General features: G+C 33.1%; 1 protein-coding gene across 8 annotated transcripts in view; it reads right to left on the reverse strand.

Moving 5' to 3' along the window:
- LOC126884266 (heterogeneous nuclear ribonucleoprotein 27C-like) overlaps window positions 1-24,010 on the reverse strand; it is a 92,951-nt gene that overhangs the window by 44,351 nt on the left and 24,590 nt on the right. For 5 of the 8 annotated variants that reach the window (XM_050650229.1, XM_050650208.1, XM_050650209.1 and 2 more), the window contains 2 exons: window positions 20,884-21,235; window positions 263-340 (listed from right to left, as the gene is read on the reverse strand). In XM_050650229.1, the coding sequence (XP_050506186.1) occupies window positions 263-340; window positions 20,884-21,235 (430 nt within the window). The remainder of the gene's footprint in view (window positions 1-262; window positions 341-20,883; window positions 21,236-24,010) is intronic. The other 3 variants (XM_050650214.1, XM_050650223.1, XM_050650236.1) reach the window with 1 other exon arrangement.

Raw genomic sequence — 24,010 nt, forward strand, 5'->3', positions numbered from 1 at the left:
TATAATGATAGGTACTAAGATGGCCTGCCTCCAAGCGAACGGCAGCCGAAGAAAATGCCGTCAAACGCATCATAAGAATGACGCCATAGCTGTTAACGGCATTATAGTGCACGACCGTTTGACGGCAGTTTAAGTACAGCGAAGATTTATACAAAAAATATAGGTTAGCCAGAGTATGTTAGCACCATCATCCTATAATCGATAGTAGACAATAAAACAGCACCCTCAGATACTATTTTTTTTTTCAAAAAGTATGTCTTACCTGAGGGGCCACTCGAACCGTTACTTTGAGCCACATTCCAACTATTCCAATTGGCTGTTCCACTACCCGCACTTGGACCTGTGCAATAATTATGAATCAAAGACAGAACGAAAATAAAGAATTAGTTTTAAAGCCAAAAAGCAACCAAAAGCAATTTTAGATGTTGATAGTAGATGTAAAAAGGAGAGTGATTACAATCGCAATCGGTTTCTACGCTTTAATATTAAAATTAGACAAGAGTTGGAAACGTTATATCCACATAAAAATTAAGAGAAAATTGATAATATGATAAATGAAATACGGCTGAATTTGATCCTAGAAGAAAAGATCATGCAACCTCTTCCGTCCACTGCTGGACATAGGTCTCTCCCATTTTTCGCCACTCTCCACGGTTCCAATTCCACAGTGTCAAAGGCTTTGTGAAAGTCTACGAAGATAAGTACCAGTGATCTGTTATATTCTATAGATTTTTCTATTAAGGTTTTTACTGTTTGTAGGTGATCGTTTGTTCCCAAATTTGAGCGGAAGCCAGCTTGTTCTCGGGGCTGGTAGAAATCCTTTCTAGAAACTTTTTTTAGCCCAGTAAATGAACGGGAAATACGGCGATACCGTGTAATTTTCAGGGGCAACTCCGAATTGCATGAAAATTTTGATTTAGGTTCCATTTACCCTACACTTCAAAGTTGAAATTGTGCCATTGGTTGCTTTTACTTGGGGGGTGACAGTCATCCCTTCTCGGGGGTGAAAAAACATACGTTCAAGAACAGACCGGAAATGAATAGATTGACTGATTTTAAGCAACTTTTGTTCTATAGAGTTTTTTATGTAAGTTAACACTTTTCGAGTTATTTGCGATTGAAAATGTTTATTTTTCGACAAAAAAACTACGTTTTCAGATGGTTTTTCGCAAATAACTCAAAAAGTTAATATTTGACCGAAAAAAATATCCTTAGCAAAAGTGTAGCTTATAAAAAACCGAAAAAAAAATGGTGTATCAGTAAAGTCTGTCAATCGAGTAAAAACAAAGTTGTAGCTCATGAAAAATACGTTCTTACTCGTCTAATTCCAAATCGAATATTTCAAGGTGAAATCACCGAAAAATTAAGCACTTTTCGGGAAAAACCCATTCAAAGTTTTTTAAAGTGTTTATAAAAAGCTTTATTTTAATTGTTTATAAAAGTTTCTAGCATTAAAAATAAGCGAGTTACGCTCAAAATAAAGTTGGCCCTCTTTTTTTTGGTAAAAAAATCATGAAAATCTCCCCGTGTTTAGCTCCCCAAATGAAATTAATCGCTACAGCTTTACAAACAATTTACTTACTTATCCATTTTTCATAAGATCTGTCAGTCTCACCGGTTTAAAATGCTTATTTTTGAAAGGGTTATAGTTGATATAATATATATATATATATATATATATATATATATATATATATATATATATATATATATATATATATATATATATATATATATATATATATATATAGACACTAGTCACGAGATACAAAAAGCTAAAAATCCCAGATTTTGTATGCAAAATTTGAACAGCTATATCTTAACCAATTTTTGTCTAACGGAAAAACAAAATGAAACTAGCATATTTATAATAGCAAAACCTACATTTTTTGACTCTAAGATTTTCCTTATCACTAATACTTTTTAAGTTATTTTGAAAAAAGAAAATTATTCAAAAATTTTTAGAATTTTTTTTTTACTATAAAACCAATTTTTTTCAAAAATAAGCACTTTAAACCAATCGAACTTATTCGAAACACGTCAAATTTATTTGTGAGGGGGACATTTTGTAGACCAGTTTTCAACTAAATTACATCAACCCTATAGCGGGGGCGGACACAACCCCCAAAATCTTTAATGGAAAGGGGGGTTGAGTGATACCTCATTTTGAAGGTCATTAAATTACCTTTTCAAAAATACCACACACCTTATATTTCTTTTCAGTACTTTTGGAAAAATCTTGGACTCAATACTCTAAAAAATTTTGGAGTTCTGAACTCTATAGGTACTTAATATCTTTACGGTTTTACTTGATTTTTCCAAAAATACTTCAAAAAATTCTCTTAATACTTTAACACTCCAAAAAAAATTCAATTTGGAGTTCAACACTCAAAAAAAAAAATTTTAATTCTGAACTCGATATTTAATTATTAAAATTAATTTCACAAATAAATTTGACGTGTTTTTGTATATTTTTAGATTTTCTATAGGGACCAAATTATAGGGGTGGCAACTTTTTAAATTGACACCCTATACAGGGTGTTTCATTAATAATTGTCCATACAGTAACTGGAGAAACCTTAGTACAAAATACGAAGATTTAACCTAAAACACTTAAATAAAATGTGGTTCCTTACTGAGTTACAGGGTGTTTTATCTAAAAATTTAAAAATTATTTTTGCTCAGCATTTTAAAACTATTTGACGTATCCTGTTCATAATTGGCAGGAAGTATAGGTACTATACAAACTACTAAATTATGTCAAACAAACGTTTCTATTACCAGAGGCGTACGACGGGGGAAAGTGAATGGTTGACCCTTTCCACATTCTACGCCACTGCACAGTGGGCCGAAAAATTCAAAAAGCGGCCATAAATCGATTTCGATGAAAGTATTAGTCTGGCTTTCAGAATTTGTAGGTACTCCGAGAAATAGATAAATAATGTTTTCCTAGAATTTGAAGCAGGTAGAAGGCATATTGCGGCAGCCATCGGTTCTCAAAACCAGACTTTTGTGTTAGGATCATTTCTTTGCGAACATTCATTTAGTGTACTACTAAATGTCAACTAGTGAATGTGTGTTATAAAGTGTCTGACTCAAGTGGTTAATTGTACAGAAAACTTTCTCAAGGTATGTATTTTCATGTTATATAAATACTTATGAATCAAAGTTAAATTAGTATACATATAGATATAATTACTATGTAGTCGATTTTATTGAAAATTTTATATTATACTTTAAAATTATGTTGAGATATAACATATTTTCCGATCCGATCCGGCTTTGAAAAAATATTAAAAAAATAGCTTGATCATTCCCTAATAACATACTAAAATTTGATAGGCGCCTTCAAGCGCCTTTTTGAGATATTTTGGTTTTGCTTATCGATATGCATGAACCATATCCAACGAATGTATTCTGTAACCATAACAGCACATTTTATTTTGTTATTTAAAATGTAACACCTAGTAATTTCTATTTTCTTGTTGCGTTACTTTATTTACCTTGATAGAGAATATAGTTAAGTTTGTTCGTAATGGTGGTTGTAAGTCTTATTTCATTTGCGTCTTCAAAAAATTTTTTTTATGTAATGTTTTTCTATATTTTTCACAGTGAAAATGGTCACCAGAAGGCAACTGTTTGACGTTTTGTATGAAAAGGATAAGTTACAACGTTCCAGTCGCACAGAATATCTGTTCAAGTATTTGGTGAGACACTACAAAATTGAAAATGATGCAGACGCCATGTTAAAAATGAGGATTTTCACTTCAAAGTTTTGCAACGTCGTTTATGCAAAGCTTGATCAATGTGGGAGAAAAACGGATAGATTTGTGAAAAATAATACAGCGTGGTTAAGTGTATGTGTATTTGAAGAAACTGGATTAGAAATTGATCCGAATGCTGAGCCACAACCAGGAACTTCATCTGGAGGTAGGCGTGGTCGTCCAAGCAAAGAATTTTCTGCGAGTAGTGTAAGATCAAAACGTCGAAAGACTTCAAAGCTGTCATCGACGTTCGAAACCGAGGAGCTTACTTTAGCTGCAAGGAGAAAACTAAAGACTGAAGGAAAAGACGATGCCGCAAAACTTGTCTCTGAAGCACTTTTGACTCCGACTCGAGCCGGTAAAATTAGGACAGCTTGGCAGAAAACTCAGAAGTCAAAAAAAATAATTCCACTCACCCCAGATGAAGCGCTATCAGTAATGATTGAATCAAAAGATACCAAACATTCATATCTTGTTCACAGACGAATAGCAAAAGAACATTTTGCTGATATATATTCGTCTTATCACAAGCTTCGAGAAGCAAAATTACGCTGCTATCCCCGAAAAGAAGGACAAACTGTAAGTGAGTCATGTGCAGAAATATTATTACAGGACCTCTTAGATCATACAGTTAAACGGATAGTAGAATTGCAAAAACCAGTTCTTCGTTCATTATCAACTGAACTTCTAAAGAATTTGAAACTGTTGCTGAAATGGGGATGCGATGGAAGCACCGGTCATTCACAATACAAGCAACTTTTCTCCGATAATAGTTTTGGTGATGGCGATTTATTTCTTACATCCATAGTGCCATTACAGTTATATGCGGAGCAACCTGGACAAGATAAAATTATTGTGTGGCAAAATCCCCGTCCATCGTCAACTCGATTTTGTAGACCTATACGCTTTCAGTTTAAGAAAGAAACGAAAGAGCTGACGGTACAGGAGACATCATATATAGAAAATCAAATTTCAGAACTTCAACCCACTATTGGTATGCTGGATAGTGAAGAAATTGCAGTTTCTCATGTTTGTGTGATGACGATGATAGACGGCAAAGTGTGTAATGCAATAACGGAAACAGCTTCTTCACAAACATGTTATATATGTAAAGCAACCCCCAAACAAATGAATGACATCGAAAAACTATTAAAGAGGGAAGTTGTCCAAGAAAATTTGAAATTTGGATTGTCAACTCTACATGCCTGGATCAGGTTTTTCGAATGTTTGCTGCACATTTCCTATAGATTAGAAGTTAAAGTTTGGCAAATTCGAGGAAGTAACAACAGAGCAGTTTTTGAAAACAAGAAACGTACCATACAACAAATTTTCAGAGACAGAACAGGTTTGCTTGTGGACTAAGAGTGGAGGTAGTGGAACTACTAATGACGGCAACACAGCTCGACGATTTTTTGCTGACCCCTCACTGTCTAGTGAAATTACTGGCATAGATAAAGATGTCATTATGCGATTTGGTATTATATTACGCACCTTATCTTGTGGCTATGCAATCGATGTGCGAGCTTTTGAAGAGTATTGTTTGGAAACCGCAAAACTGTATGTCGCTAAATATTCATGGTATTATATGCCTTCTAGCGTGCATAAAATATTACTCCATGGAGCCATAGTAATCAAGGAGGCTATTCTGTCTATCGGTCAATTGTCAGAAGAAGCCCAAGAATCAAGAAATAAGGATCTCAAAAGTTTTAGGGAGAAACATACACGAAAAATTTCGAGAATATCAGGAAATCAAGATTTGTTAAACAGGCTCCTTATAACTTCAGATCCAGTAATTTCATCTTTGCGGCAGTACCCACTCCGAAAAAGTTCAAACATATCTTCTGAAGTTGTATCCTTGTTGAAGGCGCCCTCGTTAGAATCAATGGAAGCAGATTCTCTTAGAGCTCTACAACTTAATATGGAAAGCCGCCAAGTTTCTTCATCCGACGAGGAAGACGACAGCGCGAGCGACGTAGATTTTTAGTGGTAAGCATACTATTGTATTTACAAGGACGGATCTAAGGGGGTCCAGGGGCCCATACCCCCCTTGGGATTCACATTTTGAACTGATTATAAAGTTAAAAATTAAATTTTAGTATTTAAGTATATCAAAGTAAGTTATAAGTATAATCTTTTAAGCACTAATATATTAGATTTTAAATAGACTTTATTTCATGCCATTTTTACCCCCTCCCTTGCTAAATTTTTCTATCGCTATGCCCCCCCTTGAGACTTTTCTGGATCCGCCCTTGTTTATTTATTTAGAAGCTAATAAACTTGTTACAGAGCGGAATTTTTATTTTTATACCTATTACCAAACATATTTTGATAAATTTCTCTAAGTTTTTTCGAATTTGTACCTAAATAATTTATAATCTTACTATACTTAGTAACAAGTAACGTATTTTACGGTAATTCATTTTATTTTGTTAATATTTTTTAACCATATAAACAATTAATTGCATAAAGATCGAAAAGACTACTCAATGTAATTATTAACCTTATGGCCCCCCTAAAGGTTACGCCTGGGTAGTTTAATTTTTTTTATTATTTTTTCCTTTAAAAGACTACAATTTTAAAGCCCTTCAGCCCATTTTCAGATTTTTGACCGCTTTTTGCATTTTCTGGCCCACTGTGCACTGGCGGAATTACTATTTTAGTTTAATTTTTGGATTCTCCAATATTTTCTATGAAAATAATATCCTCTTCATTCGTAACGATTAAGTCATTAGTTTTCGAGATCTTTGAAGTTAAAAATGAAACGACACGGTTATTTTGATTAATGTAGTGTATCGCTTCATTTTTAATTTAAAATATCTCGAAAACTAATCATTTAATCGTTACGAATGAAGAGTATATTATTTACGTAAAAAGTATTGGAAAATCAAAAAATTACACTAAAATAGCAATTTCGTCAGTGGCGTAGAATTTGGGAAGGGTCAACCAGCCACTATCCCCTGTCGTACGCCTCTGGTAGTAGCTAGAAACGTTTATTTATCTTAATTTAGTAGGGTTTACAGTACCTACACTTTCTGCCAAGTATGTAAGGATAGGCCAAATAGTTTTAAAGTACTGGCTACAAATAATTTTTAAATTTTAATCATATGAATCATATATCATAAATTAATCAAAATAACTGTGCCGTTTCATATTTAATTTCAAATATCTCGAAAACTAATGACTTTATCGTTACCAATGAAGAGTATATTATTTACGTAGAAAGTATTGGAGAATCTAAAAATGGCACTAAAATAGTAATTCCTCCAGTGGCGTATAATTTGAGAAGGGTCAACCATTCACTATCCCCTGTCGTACGCCTCTGGTAGTAGCTAGAAACGTTTGTGTATCATGATTTAGTAGGGTGTATAGTAGTCGCACTTTCTGCCAAATATGAAAGGGATATGTCGAATAGTTTTAAAATGCTGAGCTAAAATAGTTTTTAAATTTTTAGATAAAACACCCTGTAACTCAGTAAGGATCCACAACCTATTTAAGTGTTTTAGGTTAAATCTTCGTATTTTGAGCTAAGGTTTCTCCAGTTACTATATGGACAATTATTAATGAAACACCCTGTATAAACAATAGACATACAGTTAAAATAAATGGTAAAGCGGTAACGATTAAGTAATTTTTATTAGGGTGCTAAATAGAGGGAGGTTTCGCTATTTCTTTTTACTAAAAAAAGAGGCCAACTTTTTTTCCAGTGTAACTCGTTTATTTTTGATGCTAGAAATTTTTGTAAAAAACGAATATAAAGCTTTTTTTGATACTTTCAAAAAAGTTAATAAGCTTTTCTCGAAAAGTGCTTGATTTTTCGGTGATTTCGCGTTAAATTAGTCGATTTGGAATTAGACGACTAAGAACGTATTTTTCATGAGCTACAACTTTGTTTTTACTCAATTTATACACTGTAATACACCATTTTTTTCGTTTTTTTATAAGCTAAGCTAAGAATATTTTTTTCGATAAAATATTTACTTTTTGAGTTATTTGCGAAAAACAACCTGAAAACGTAGTTTTTTTGTCGAAAAATCAACATTTTCAATCGCGAATAACTCGAAAAGTATTGACTAACGAAAAAAACTTTACAGAACGAAAGTTGCTCATAATCTGTCAATTTATCCATTTCCGGCCTTATTTTAAACACGCGTTTTTCACCCCCCGAGAAGGGGTGACTGTCACCCCCCAAGTAAAAGCAACCAACGGCACAAATTCAATTTTGAAATGGAGGGTAAGCAGAACCTAAATCCAAATTTTCTTGCAATTCGGAGTTGCCCCTGAAAATTACACTGCAAAACGGTCATTTATTGGGCTATTTCTAGTCTTGTCGTAATTATTCAGGTAAACATTTTATAGATGTGATTCAATAAGCTGATTGGTCTATAGTTTTCTACGTGCGCTTTGTCTCCTTTCTCGTGTAGTAAAATTGTTACTGCATTGTTCCATGTTGCGGCATGCAACAATCTGTTAAGCGTCGTTTAAACACAACGATAAGTCACAGCAACTAGTTGTGATGACAAGTTGAAACGCTGTTTAGACGCTGCGATTCAATGCGATACCACCTTCAACCCAACTCCAACTTTGATAAGTTGTGCGATGCACCGTTTACACACAATGATAAGTTGCAACAACTCGATTGACCTTGATAAGTTGTTTGATTTATCGCCGTGTTTAAACGACCCTTTAGACAAAGGTTAAACAAAATTTTTATTTGGTTGAGAAGGGCACGTCCGCCCATCTTTATAGCTTCTATTACGACTCCATCTTTTCCTGGTGCTTTGTTGTTTTTTATCTTCTTCATCGGACTCGAAGAAGTCTCAAGGAAGAAAAGGTATTTTATTATGATTGGCGAATTCTCCCTTTAAAGAAAGCAATAAGCAACCAGGGGCGGCCCATCGGGGTAGGCAAGGTAGACGCCGCCTAACCTCTTCAAATGTACAATACAATAATAAATTATTTATTAATATAAATTACTGATTTCAAAATTGTAATTTATAAATTTTGACACAATACGTAAGTATCTAAAATAAAAAAGCTGCTTTTTAATTGTTTCTCTTCGAAGTTGTAATTATTATACGCTCCTCGTAGTAGTGCTACTCACTTCTATTATGGCACTACCCTATAGGGCTTTTCATTCACAGTCATTTGTTTCGAGCTTCTGTCATATGCTGTATAATCCGTGTATATTAATATTATACAAGGATTACAAGCTCGAAACAAATGGTAATCGATGAAAAGCCCTATAGTCGGCACTTTTCAAATCAGCCTGAAGAACAGAACGATATGCGTCTCTCATTCTTTACGCTAAGCACAGCGCTGTAACTGTGGCTTGTCTAGCTGTAGTGGACGAGAATTTCCGGGAACTTTTTGGGGTTAGGTTAGGCTACATTTTTGCGCCTTCGACAATGGTTGTCCCGAGCTGCATCTCGGGATAGCCAATTGTTTTAGGATCCTGACTACAGGATCTTTAGATAGCCAATGTTTTAGGATCCTGACTACAAATAATGAAAAAACTAAAAGTGCGAATTTTGTCATGAAATTTGGTACGTGGGGTTAGAATAATATTTCGAACAACTTTTCCAAATAACTTTTTCCGAAATCTCTAAGGCGAAGCAAAATATCGAAAATTCCCCTGTTTGTAGATTCGCAGTAGATAGCGTTTAAAATTTAAATCTGAGTTGACTATGACTATCTTAAAAAATGTGAACCATCACCATTGCCCGACTGCAAAAATTTAAACCTGTATTTATTTTAATAGCCGCACATAAGTATAGGGATGTCTTCATCTTAAATGCGACACACTGTGTATATGGGTATACGAGTTTATAATATGTAGAGTATAGACTATATATAAAGGTATATGTGTCGCCTACCCGCATACTGAGGTCACGAGCCGCCACTGTAAGCAACGTAAATAAGTTCTTTTTATTTGTTCAATATTCACGCATACATTCTGCAAAATGATCTTTTCCTTCTGCTAACCATTTTGGTCTATACTGCTTCTTCTTAGTTTGTTCTGGAATTATGTCCCGTTTATCTACTTTGTTTCTGAAGGAGTGTTTGTCTGTAATGTTTGTCTCATTTATATTTTGTTGCTGTTATGTGTTTGTTGTTTGAGTGGAGTTATGTACTCCAGTATTGTAGCCTATTTCCTGGTAGTCTTTTCAGATGTCAGAATAATTTCATATATCTTTTCCTGATGTAAACTTATATGTTCGAGTTGAAAAAATCAACTGTTTTGTTCGATTGTGGTAGTTTTCTTTTTAATTTTTTTTATGTCTTCTGCATCATACTATTTGTAATAGAGGGTGTTATTCCTAGTGCTTTTTTGGTCGTCTTTTGTAGTCAGTAATTCTGTGATGTCCCTTCTTTCCAGTAAGTTCGATAAATTCCTCAAGGTGTTTAAAATGTGGCACTTTGTTAATTTCTCTATAATATTGCTAATAAATTTAGTTGCTTTCGAAGGATTTTGTAGGTCCACTTTTTTGCGCGTTGTTTTAGTGTGTCAATTTGCACTACTGCATAGTTTGTCTTCTGTTAGTAGTGCTAAATCATCAGCAACTGCTAGAAAGATATGTAAAGGCTAGTTTTACTGGTTCCGAGTGTAATTGGCTTTGTTAACATATTTTATTTTCCCATTCTTCCATAACTTTGTCCAACACAATGTTAAACAGCAAGGGTGACAGTCCACCTCCTTGTCTAACTCCCTTATTTATGTTGGACGGTTGGCAATGGCAATATGAATTTTATCTTAAGCTTTTGTGTTGTTTATGATTGCTCTATGAGTCGTCTTGTTTTTTGATCCAGCCCTTTTTCTTCTATGCTTTGTTTTTTAGAGTTTCAAAAACTTGTCATAAAATATATTTGTAACACAATGCAAAAATCAAAGAAAAATATTTTTTTTGCAAAAAGTTGGCAAGCTCCCCATTCCTTGAACAAATAAAAAGATTAAAAAACCTACGCCTACCAAAATAATTTCGTATTATAACATCATTAGATTTTATATTTTGATGTATTTATTGATTATTATATTTCCCAACAAATTGTATCTTCTCTTAGAGACACAGCTCCGACTGATTTTTGGTGTAAAAAAATGTTCCTACCTACTGAAGGGTTAACCCTCTCTATTTCTAAGCCTTTATTTTCCTAATTAAAACTAAATAATGGCAATGGGATAAGACAGGGGGATTCCTTGAGTTCTTTATTATTCAACCTGATCATGGATGAAATAATAAAAAAAGTAAGAACTAAAAAAGGATACCAAATGGGAGAAAAACAACTTAAAATAATTTGCTATGCAGACGATGCAATACTAATCTCTTAAAGTGAAGATGATTTACAACTTATGCTGCACCAATTTAACATACCCGCCAGAAAATTTAACATGTTAATTTCCTCACAAAAAGTCAAAATGCATGGTTATAACAGCAAATCCATGCATAAGATGTAAATTGGAGCTGGAGGGTCAGATAATAGAACAAGTGATGAAGTTTAAATATCTAGGCATCACACTATCTAGCTACGGAAGGCTCGAAACAGAAGTGGAAGATCAAGTGAATAGAGCAAACAGCCGTAACTTGCCTTAATGACACAATATGGAGAAATAGAAAAATTGGAAAAGAAATGAAAGGCAAAATTAACAAAACAGTGATCAGACCAATAATAACATACGCGGCAGAAACACGAACCGACACAGAGAGGACAAAAAGATTGCTCAAAACGGCGGAGATAAAAACCCTTCGAAATATCGATGGTAAGACTCTATGGGGCAGATCTAGAAGTACAGATATATACGACGGAGATGCAAGGTGGACAACATTAATAACTGGGTAAGATCATCATCATCTTGGTGCTACAGCCCTTAGAGGGCCTCGACCTTCTCAAGCTTTCTACGCCATTCTGTTCTGTCCCTTGCTTGCATTTTCCAGTTGCCGACTCCGATCTTCTCGGCATCCTGTGTTACCCCGTCCATCCACCTCAGCTTTGGTCTACCCCGTCTTCTCATTCCCACGGGTTGCGCTGTTAGAATCTTTTTTATCATGTTCGATTCAGGGGCCCGGGCTACATGTCCTGCCCACTGCAGGCGGTTTCGCTTAATTATAGTGATAATATCTTTTCCACCAAACGTATGCTTGTAGATATTCTGCAGTTCAAAGTTATATCTACGCCTCCATATTCCGTTCTCACAGACCGCTCCGAATATCTTACGTAGCACCTTTCTTTCAAAAATCGACAGAGCGGATTCATCTGTTTTAGTTAGCGTCCATGCCTCTGATCCATATGTGAGAACGGGGACTATCAATGTTCTATACAGCCTTATACGAGTTTTTTGAGACAGACGTTTGTTAGCTAAGTACTTTGATAGACTATGATAACACCTGTTTGCAATTATTATTCGTCTTTTTATTCCCTCTGATGTGTTATTATTGGGGTTAACTGATGTCCCTAGATATATGAACTCTTTGACCGCTTCGAAGTTTTGGTCATTGATGATTAGATCTGCGTCAATATTTCCAGCTCTTGTGTTTGTGTTAGTCACCATGAATTTTGTTTTATTTCGATTTATATGTAACCCCATTTGTTCTGCTGCTGCTACTAGCTCGGTTAGGATTTCCGCAGTTCTTGCTCTGGTTCTTGTTATAATGTCCACGTCGTCTGCATATGCTAGAATTTGGACAGATCTATTGAATATTGTTCCCCTGCTATCTATATTAGCGTCTCGTACGACTTTTTCTAATGCTACATTAAAAAGTTGACACGCCAGCGGATCTCCCTGCCTTAACCCCCTATGTATTTCAAATGGGGTTGACGAGTCGTTTTGAATTTTTACTGCTGATATCATCTTCGCCATTGTCACTTTTATCATGCATATGAGTTTTTTTGGAATTCCTAACTCGTTCATAGCGTTGTAGAGACTTGGTCTTAATACACTGTCATAAGCAGCTTTAAAATCGACAAAAATATGGTACATATCTATGTTAAACAACTGGGTAAGAAACAGAAGAATAAAATAGAATGACCACATAAGCCGAATGACAACAAATAAGAGTAGTAAGGACAAAGTCAAAATATTAAAGGAATTTTTTTCCCATGTTATTAAAAATTTACTTTTAGGAATCAGGCAATACATATTGTATTTTTCAATAAAATGTTTATTGCGGCTGTAGTTTATTAGCAATTCCTCTAAATTCCAATAAAAATTATTAAAATGGAACTATAATAGCACAGATATTCATGCCGATTCCTTGAATGTATTGAACAGGAAATGCCATAAACCATATTTTAACAAACAAAAGAATAAAGTACTGTTTACAATGAATACCAGGAACAGTTTATGATTACCTAGAAGTCTAAAATTTTCTATTCAAATTGAAGGCCAAATGATAAAAATTTTGTAGGTAAAATACCATTACATTAGTCTGTAGAAGGTAACGGTAAAATTACTATTGAAATATAAATCTGGTATACCTTTAAGTACCTTTTATTATGGGTAATCCTAAAACACATTATCTCTTCATTAATACATTTCTATATTAAATTTTATACATAACTAAACCTTCATTATTCCATTAGGAATGTTAATGACCATACAAATTATGCTAATTATTATAAAAGGAAATATTTTACAATGCCATGAAACTATTACTTTTACATAGTAAATAAGATACAGATTTAAAATAAAAAGATACAGATTTATTTATTATTGAAATTATGACACTGTATGGATACAAAATACATATTTTAATTTACTTTTCCTATTTTGTGTATGTTCCAATTATATTTCTTTTTTCTTATTCACTTGCAAAATTATTAGGCCTGGAACTGCACCAAAAAAAAGTTGATTAATAGCAAGCTGAAAATTTGTTAATTAATAGCTTAACAGTATCTAGTCGGACAAACTTTGATGTACGGGAACACTGGAACAGGGGAAGTTTTAATTATGGAACAGTTTAAAAATTTGGAACGTCAGATTACGAAAACGTCCCATGTATTTTATCGGACGGAACATCCAATTGATTTGTTACCCTTTCATTAGACTCTCATTCAAAAATCAGACTGCTATTACTAACCAACGTGATTCCTGTCGTTTGACATGTTCTTGGTGTTCCACTCATTAAAATGCCCAGTTGGTGATAAACACCAGTCTGATTTTTGCATGAGAGTTTAATGAAATGGTAACAAATCAATTGGAAGTTCTGTCCGACAAAATACATGGAACGTTTTCGTAGTCTGACATTCCAAATTTTTAACCTGTTCCACAATTAAAACTTTCCCTGTTCCAGTGTTCCCATACATCAAAGTTTGTCAGACTATAATAGACACCGTTAAGCTATTAACACATTTTCAGCTTGCTATTAATAAATTTTTTTTGGTACGCGGGATTCAGGTCTATATCTCCTTTTCAATATCTATTGCCTATGCGGAGTCCCGATTTTATTTTTTGATGCGCCCATATGGGCACTATAACAAAAAAAAAAAGATGTTGGTAATGGAGTCTCTCTTCATCTTCTATGAGTCAGATCTATAAAGCCCAATAGACTCAGATGGGCAGGACATGTGATACGCAGTAATGAGAATGTCTGTAGGATGGCCTAGAAAATGGTGGAAAGATACAGTCAGAGAAGATCGGGAGAAAATGGGAGTGAGACAATCGGAAATAGGGGCACGGGACCGACAAACAATAATAAATGCGGCGCAGACTCACGAAGAGTTGTAACGCCATTGATGATGATGATATCGTCCCTGCCATTTCTAACTATCGAATGTGAAACGTGGTACTTTTCACGAGAGAAAAATAACCATTTTTAGAGACTCCTAAATCAGCACATTGACAAATGGGAAAATTTTTATATTTTTTGTATGTAAGGTTTAATCCTTGTTAGATTCAAAGGCAGCTTTACCTATTGTGCAGGGTGTGCGGTACACACAGGCGCCGGGATATTGGGTGCGCCGAGCGCCAAAGAGCGGGTCCTTTAGTTTGTTTCAGCATAAAATATGCTTTAAAACGATTAATGAAAAATTACATTGGCACTTAAGCGCAATTTATAGATTGTCGCCCGCCCGGCTGTCCGTCCAACGGACGGGCGGCAATCTTTTGATTCGTTTGATATACGTCAAATTGCTTGGGACTTTTCAGGCATTTTCAAAGGCGTTTGTACACGTGTCGAGGGGTAATTTTGCGAAATAAGCTTTGACGGAATGGATTAAATATTATATTTAAGTTAACATGTACTACTATTTACTCGTGTACTCAAACCTGTCAAATTTCCTCAACCAATTTTCAACCTTACCTCATAGATAATAAAGTTCATTTTTAATTAAATAATATTAACAGATTTGGGTAGGTTGTTCTAATGCCATGAATACCTATTGGCTCCCGACATCATTTAATTTTGCACTATTTGCATCTGAACTTTTGTTTACATCATAAGCGTACCTAATATTCTCTAATACCCTATGTACTATGGTTTGTTTTTAAACCAGGAGGAGTAAACTAAAAAGACAGATTCACACCCAAGAAAGTCACTAGAAAAATCACCAAATAACTACATCTTTTTTTGTTGATCATATCGGCCTTCTACGGTAATCCATACACATTATATTATACTAATACGTCGCTAAATACTACGTAATACTAATAAAATTTTCGAATTTCTTTCGTCCATATTGGATCCGCCATTTTGTTAAAAAAAAAAGTAATGTAAGATTTGTAATCAGCGACCTTAACCTACCAAATTTCACAAAAAATTTTCCTTTTTGATTGATATTTTCAATTTCTTTGCGTCATTTTGTTTTTCAAAAAAAAAAAAAAAAAATAATGCCATATTCGTAATCAGCGATGCCAAAAACCCTTGAGAACGAAAGTAATTCCAAAATGTATAAACAGTATACCCTTTTAAAGGTTCATTACCACGTTTTCGGCATTTGGAACCACTGTGCGCCGGATATTGGGGGGCGCCGAGCGCCAAAGAGCGGGTCCTTTAGTTTGTTTCAGCATAAAATATGCTTTAAAACGATTAATGAAAAATTACATTGGCACTTAAGCGCAATTTATAGATTGTCGCCCGCCCGGCTGTCCGTCCAACAGACGGGCGGCAATCTTTTGATTCGTTTGATATACGTCAAATTGCTTGGGACTTTTCAGGCATTTTCAAAGGCGTTTGTACACGTGTCGAGGGGTAATTTTGCGAAATAAGCTTTGACGGAATGGATTAAATATTATATTTAAGTTAACATGTACTACTATTTACTCGTGTACTCAAACCTGTCAAATTTCCTCAACCAATTTTCAACCTTACCTCATAGATAATAAAGTTCATTTTTAATTAAATAATATTAACAGATTTGGGTAGGTTGTTCTACTGCCGTGAATACCTATTGGCTCCCGACATCATTTAATTTTGCACTATTTGCATCTGAACTTTTGTTTACATCATAAGCGTACCTAATATTCTCTAATACCCTATGTACTATGGTTTGTTTTTAAACCAGGAGGAGTAAACTAAAAAGACAGATTCACACCCAAGAAAGTCACTAGAAAAATCACCAAATACCTACATCTTTTTTTGTTGATCATATCGGCCTTCTACGGTAATCCATACACATTATATTATACTAATACGTCGCTAAAGAGTTCTAAAAACAATTGTTTTTTTATATAAAAGTAGATTAAAAATCTAAAAATAAGGAATAATGCAGAAAACTCAAAAAATCGTCGATATAACTTAATTAACCTATGAAATGCCACTAGTGTCAAAATTTCATAAATGTCATTAGTCTCAAAATTTCAAATAGTGGAGTAAACTTGCTTGAGATTTAACCAATTACAAACAAGCATTATGGCGCGGTAAATTTGAATTTCTCCTTTTGGTTTAAAAACAGACTATAGTACTAGGTACGTACCTATTCGACTATTCCATTTTGACTGCGCGTCTACCAAAGGGCGCCAGGGCATCGACTGCACACGGGCGCTACATGAGCTAGAGCCGCCTCTGATTGATAACAAATTTGAACTGCTTATCATTTTTTGTTTCCAAAAAAAATCACATTCGTTACTTTGCTTTTTGTATTAATCAAAGATTTGTTTCGGTCCGATGATTCAAAGTAGCGAATGTATAATAGCGAATAACATCAAATATTAAATTTTTTGAATGTTATACGAGGTATGTCAAAAAGTTTGAATTTCACTCAAGAGTAAAGTAGCTTTATTTTTCACAATATTGAAAATTGCTATTATAAAAAGTTGTTTGGAATTAAAAACTATATTCTAGTACGCAATTACATCCCTCTAATTGGAATTTTTTTTTTTTAAATTATGGATAACTAACATTATTTTGAGTTATTTGAATTCAGATACCTCTTTTATTATTAATTTTACGAAAAAAAGTGATTCTTAATAAAAAGTTCTGCATGGTGTAAAACTAAAATACAACCATCTTATGTCAAATTTTATCAATTTTATACGAGGTATGTCAAAAAATATGAATTTCGCTCAAGAGTAAAATACGTTTATTTTTTACAATATCGAAAATTGTTATTATGAAAAGTTATTTAGAATTAAAAACTATTTTTCAGTATGTAATTACATCCTGCTAATTGAAATATTTTGAACTATAAAAGTACTTTACTTTGATCTAAATTTATCTTTTTTACATACCTCGTATAAAATTGATAAAATTTGATTTAAGATTATTGTATTTTAGGTTTTAGACCATCCAGAACTTTTTATTAAGAATCACTTTTTCCGTAAAATTAATAATAAAAAAGTTATCAGAATTGAAATAACTGAAAATATTGTTATACATAATTTTTCAAAAAAAAAAATTTTTTTTTCAATTAGAAGGATGTCATTGTATATTAGAATATAGTTTTTAATTCCAAACAACATTTCATAATAGCAATTTTCAATATTGTGAAAAATAAAGCTACTTTACCCTTGAGTGAAATTCAAACTTTTCGACATACCTCGTATAATATTCATAAAATTTGATATTTGATGGTTAAATCTTAGGTTTTGGACCATGCAGAGCTTTTTATGAAGAATAACTTTTCTTCGTAAAATTAATAATAAAAAAGTTTCCCATATGGATACAACTTACAGGGACATACTGTATAACTAAATTTTAGTTTTTTCTGTTCCAAATACTTTATTCATTTTACTATTTCCGCAGAGTAAAAAATAACCGAGATAGAAACGTTTAATATTTCAATTTTGCTGCGAGAATCATGTAACCGAAGCAATTTAACCTTTTATTTTTAAAAAAATTAGAGGTTTAAAAGACTAATTTTGACGTTTTTTAATAGCTCTTGGAATTAACTTTTAATTAATTTTTAGATGAACCTTATATCCTAAAAATTAACGGAGTTATTTACAAAAAAAAAATAATATCATTTTTTGGAATAATTTTTAAAAGATACATTTTGAAACATTTTTGGTGCATACATTTTAATGCTATCAACTTGTTCGAGGGCTTATTTGATAGATATTTTTATGAACTTTGACAAATAATGTTTAATAATTTTATGTTATAAAATGCACCATTTTCCCGGTATTTAGGCCTGAATACTTAGATTTGGGTACTCGACGAACGAAATATACATTCAATTACCTATAACTCACTTTTAGTTAACATTAAAAGGTTTTTCTAGTAAGGGGTTGATTTTTTTTTATTAGCCTCAATTTTGATAACTTTTTTGCAAAAACTTATAGTTTTTGAGTTATTTATGAAAAATCGGTTAAAAACATACATTTTTCTCATGAAAAATTAAAATCTTTGATCTTTAATAACTCAAAAAGTTTTGATTTATTTTAATAAATTAATATAACAAATTTTGCTTAAAATTTGTCCCTCTATCGAATTGTGGGGTTATTTTTAATAAAATAATTTTCACCCCGAGGAGGGGTGGCATCCACCCCCAGGGTAAAAGCGCAAGTTGGCACCATGTCACCCTTGTTCCTTGAGATATCCTCTAACCACTGACCAATTTTCATGCAAATCGATGAAGGTTCAACGAAATCGGAGGTAATAGCTCATATCCACTTTCAGTGACTGCACTAGGTGGCGCATGTAATCATATTATGGAGCCTTTCTCACAAGACGGTGGTTGAAACGTTCGGTAAAGTCGCCGTGTTTATGCCGTCCCTCGCTTACAACAACAGACGGCAGCCGTGCCGTATTTACGCACCCAGTAGCATAGGGGACTTAATGCATCCTTTCATATGATACTGTCGTTCAGTCGCACGAAGGTAGTTTCTTTGGTTGTTTGGTACATTATTTTCCTTTACACTTTGTGGCTGTTTAAAGTAGGTGCATATATTTTATATTATGATGTCTCAGATTGATAGTGAAATATTAATAACATTAATTGAAGCGAGACCTGTTCATTGGGACAAAACAATAGAAATATATAAAGATAGAAACTTGACGAGAAATGCTTGGAATGGTGTATGCCGTGCACTTAACAGTGCACGGATTAATTTGAATTAATTATCTAATTTGACGAATTGGGTGATAAAGAAAAAAACACATTTTATAAGTACAGCAAAATTAATTATATGTTACTGATCACAACAGTAATTAAAACTGCTAAGTATATTATAATAAACTTTATTTTACATAGTTGCAATAATTAACGTTGAGTATAGAGGGTGTTCCATCAATATGTGTGAATATAAAAATATATAAATCGTATCTTTTTGTGTTAATAGGATGGACCCAATGAATTCGGTTCATCTTATTTCTCTTTCTTCGACGATAAAGTAAACACAACGCTATAATTTGATTTTGCTCCATATAAAATATACCTTTTATTCTACAAAATTATATTTAGTTTTATAGGGTAAACAACTCGGTGAAAACTGGAGTAGGGCGGCGGTCACGTTTTGTGTGAAATTATCTAAAAACAACATTTAAAACGAGGGGAACAACATTTAAAAATGAATGGATGACAGAGGGGTCTTTTAATTTCTGTACACGAAAAACACAGATCATAATGTTCTGAAGCTGTTTCCTCGTGGAATTTTTATAATAAACTATTAGTCTAAATGGGAAATAAGCCACAATAACAAAAAAATAATAATTTTATTAACGTTTCGACGCCCAAATCGGATGTTGAAACGTTAATAAAATCATTTTTTTAGTTTAATTGTGGCTTATTTCCCATTTAGAATAGTTTATTACATAGATTGTATAAGCTAATTAGATGAGCTAATCCCAGATCCCACAAATAACTTAGTAGAACAACGATTATAAAAACAAATTAAGGCTTTTAATTAAAAACATAAGAAATAATAATAAGAAATGAATTAAATACGCATTACAGTACATTAGGACAAAAGTATGGACATAAAATACCCATTTGTAATGATACATCGTAATAATACATGTCCGACATCGTATCATGTACCTACCTCAGCCACAAAGTGTAAATAAAAATAATATAATAAACAACACAGCAAAATATCTTCGTGCGACTCAATTCTAATTGTGTGAAAAGGACAAGTGCGTCAAAACTATCGCACGAGAAAACCCTCGCACGTTCAAAATTCTTATAATGTGAAACAGCACTTATAGAAAACAAAAGTATCGAATATAACCATTTTCGTCAGTTTGCAGTCAACCAAATGAAAAAATGTTCATATTCAATGGTTTAAACAGCATATTTCCCGCGCTCCTAATCAAGCTATAATAACGAGAATTTGCCACAAGATGTATCACGTATAATGCGAGGGCAAGGTATATCGAATCTGAAAAACCCGATTTTTCACATTCGATAGTTGGAAATGGTAGGGACGATATAGAGGTCAGAACCAAGGTTAACACGAATGTCTTAAAACAGGCCTTTTGAGTTATGAATAAAAGCAAAACATTTATAAAATCATATGTTTTACACACAGAGAACAACAGACTATGAACCATAAATTAAGCAAAACACGAGACAGGCATATAAAAAAACATAACAGGAATATGAATATTTAATAAAATATGAAGCAAAAAATAATATGTGTGATACAAATCTAGTCCGATAAAAATTTGTCATTACTTATTACTACGCTCCAGAAATAATCAACAACCAGCACAGCATAGATACAAAACAAAATTTAAAAAACTGTACTCACCATAAGAACCATAACCTTGTTGTTGTGGTGGTCCACCGTAGTTATTGCCCCATTGTGGAGGCGGGCCTTGAGGTGCTGGAGGAGCTCCCCATCCTTGATAAGAACCAGGTCCAGATGGTGTGCCATAGCTTGCATAGCTTTGTTGCTGTGGCGAGGTGCCCCAACCTTGGTAGCTTTGCATCATATTGGGACCCATCGGCGCGCCGATGTTCATTGGAGGGCCACCCATCTGTCCATTGGGGCCTTGCATCATCCCCATTGGAGCTTGAGGAGGTCCCCACGCTGACGCTGGGTCTCCGCCCATTTTGTTACCACCAGATCCATCGCGCGGTTCAGCCTTCTTGATCTCCACCTTTATAGAAGAAAAAACAAATAGACTACACAAAAACCATTATCACAAAAACTAAAAGATAAAGTACAATTATGATAACAGTAGAAACTATGATTAGAGTAAAACAAAATATTGTTGAAGCGTTGAAAATGAGAATGTACAAAATAATATACAGAGTGGGCCAAAGAAAAGAGTCCACCTCGATGTTTGGCAGTATTTATTAGATTTTAAGAAAATAAAAAAACAGTTCAATTTTTTACCTAAGGGAGAAACACATTTTTACGGTACATACATCTGTCATTTGTCAACCCCCTCCCTTCCACTTCCCCCACCCTTATTTTTAAATAGGGACTAGGGGTCGTGTGCTAGCTCATTTGAAAAGTTATTCAATTCTCTATTCAGTAATATCAACATTAACATAATTATTTATACAGGGTGTCAAAAAAAATATTTTAATTAAATTAATTGACACAAAAAGAAGAATGTATGTAATTTATTTAATTCAAAATACATTCTACTGATGTCACAAAACAGAAAAAAATGTTTTATGATAAATAGGACATTGCTTTTCGCTTAATTTCAATGTTCAAGCTGCCACCCATCTGCCTCTTGGTAGGTTGACAATGTTTATTTATCAAATAAACATTTTTTTCTGTTTTCTGTCAGCAGTAGAATGTAGTCCGAGTTAAATAAATTACATACATTCTTCTTTTTTTGTCAATTAATTTAATTCAAAATAATTTTTGTTGGACACCCTGTGTAAATAATCATGTCAATGTTAATATTACTGAATGAAGAATTGAATAACCTTTCAAATGAGCTAGGACACGACCCCTATTCCCTATTTAAAAATAAGAGGTGGGGGAAGTGGGTTGACAAATGACAGGTACCGTCAAAATGTGTCCCGCTTAGATCAAAAATTGACCTGTTTTTTTTTTTATTTCCTTAAAATCTAATAAATACTGCCAAATATCGAGGTGGACTCTTTTCTTTGGCCCATTCTGTATGAAAAAACTTACACTTAGGGCCGGTTGTTCGAACGCTAATCAAAAATGATCATTACCAAATATTTAATTACTGTCACCAACTGTCAATGTCAACTTTGTTTGGGTTGCTGAAAACATAATTATGGATTACAATTATGAAATTAGTTAATCAATTATGTTAATAATTGTTATGTTAATTGATTAACTAATCTCATAATTATAATCAATTATGTTTTCAGCAACCTAATCAAAGTTGACACTGACAGTTGGTGATAGTAATTAAATATTTGATAGTGATCATTGTTGATTAGCGTTCGAACAACCGGCCCTTAGTAGTGTAAGTACTGTGACGTAGTGCAAAAAAACAAGATAAATAGGCAGAAATAAACCAGTCAACAAAGTAAATATTTGAAAGAATGAGATGATAGATACATCAGAATGACTTACGAGAAGGGTCACAAAAGTATGAGCTTCATTCATAAACTCACAGCAAAAATTTCAGCATGTTTTGGTTCACATGGCATTTTTTTTGTTCATCACAACTTGTTCTCAATGAATGAGACTTGTTCTCAATGAATGAGACTTGTTCTCAGTGATAGTCAGCGATACACTAAAAATTCTTAGCCAGGTGCACATGACTCCCATCGAATTAAATCCCCAAATTCCCAAAAATTCAAATTACATTTTATAAATAAATATACACTTTATTTAATTAATTTATTATTATTAAATATTCTATCAATTACAATGATATTTTGGAAAAAATTATTGCCGCTCCTGGGTAACACCTCTCGAAAAAAGTCAGCAGCGAAAGTGTTAAGTAATGTTAACAATGACGCTGATATGTTTCTCCATACCCTGATAAGAATTTTTGAAATTTTAAGTTAACTGTTTCAATCAAAATAAAGAATTGGTAATAACTGATAACACATTTTCTTACACCATTCATATCATCAAAAATAAATTTACTATCAACATCCTAGCCATAATCAAATAGGAAATCTTAAATACTTATAACAAAATATGGTTCCATATTTTATAAACATACTTTTAGAATGACCTCTTATCAATAAGTTTTTCAAAAAGACCTATCATGAAAAAATTTATTTAATACATAACACATTTGAACACATTAAAGGTGATTAAACTTTCTAATCTCAATGTATTTGTTTGCTTTGAATAAGACCAAAATCGAAGTATACTGACAAACTTAATGACAGAAATAGAGACTTGTAATGGCACATTGTATTTAGACCAGTAAGGATCTGCGAAAAAACGTCTATTTTTGGATGTGAGAGGTGGCATTCGGATTTTTGCAGATAAAGTTAGGTGACACCTTCAGTAATAATAATTGACTTATGCTCCTTCTCAAATATGCCCGGAACATTAATAAAAAAATTAAAATATTTAAAAATTTCGAATAACATCGATATTTTTCTGCTTTCTTTGCTTATAACTTTAAAACGATTCGTTTTGGAACAAAGTCGTACAGAAATAAAATAAAGATAATTGAATTTTGTATGATATATGACTGGTAAAAAATGTCTTAAGGTATTACCTTTTCTGCAATATAGCAATAAATACAAAATAAGGGGGCAAAATAAGTCTGTTGTTATTCAATATTTTTTAACCACTTTGGTGGCACTTAGAACCTTAGTAATTCACTTAGAAAATTCTTTGTAACATACCTATATCGTGTACCAAATTTCATTAAAATCGACTTAATAAATTTTGCATAATAAATTTGCAATCTAAATGTTTTTAAAAAAGTTCAAATTTTTTAAAATCTTTCTGAACAAAAAGTAGACCA

Source organism: Diabrotica virgifera, chromosome 1 (assembly GCF_917563875.1).
Source record: "Diabrotica virgifera virgifera chromosome 1, PGI_DIABVI_V3a".
NCBI lineage: Eukaryota > Metazoa > Arthropoda > Insecta > Coleoptera > Chrysomelidae > Diabrotica > Diabrotica virgifera.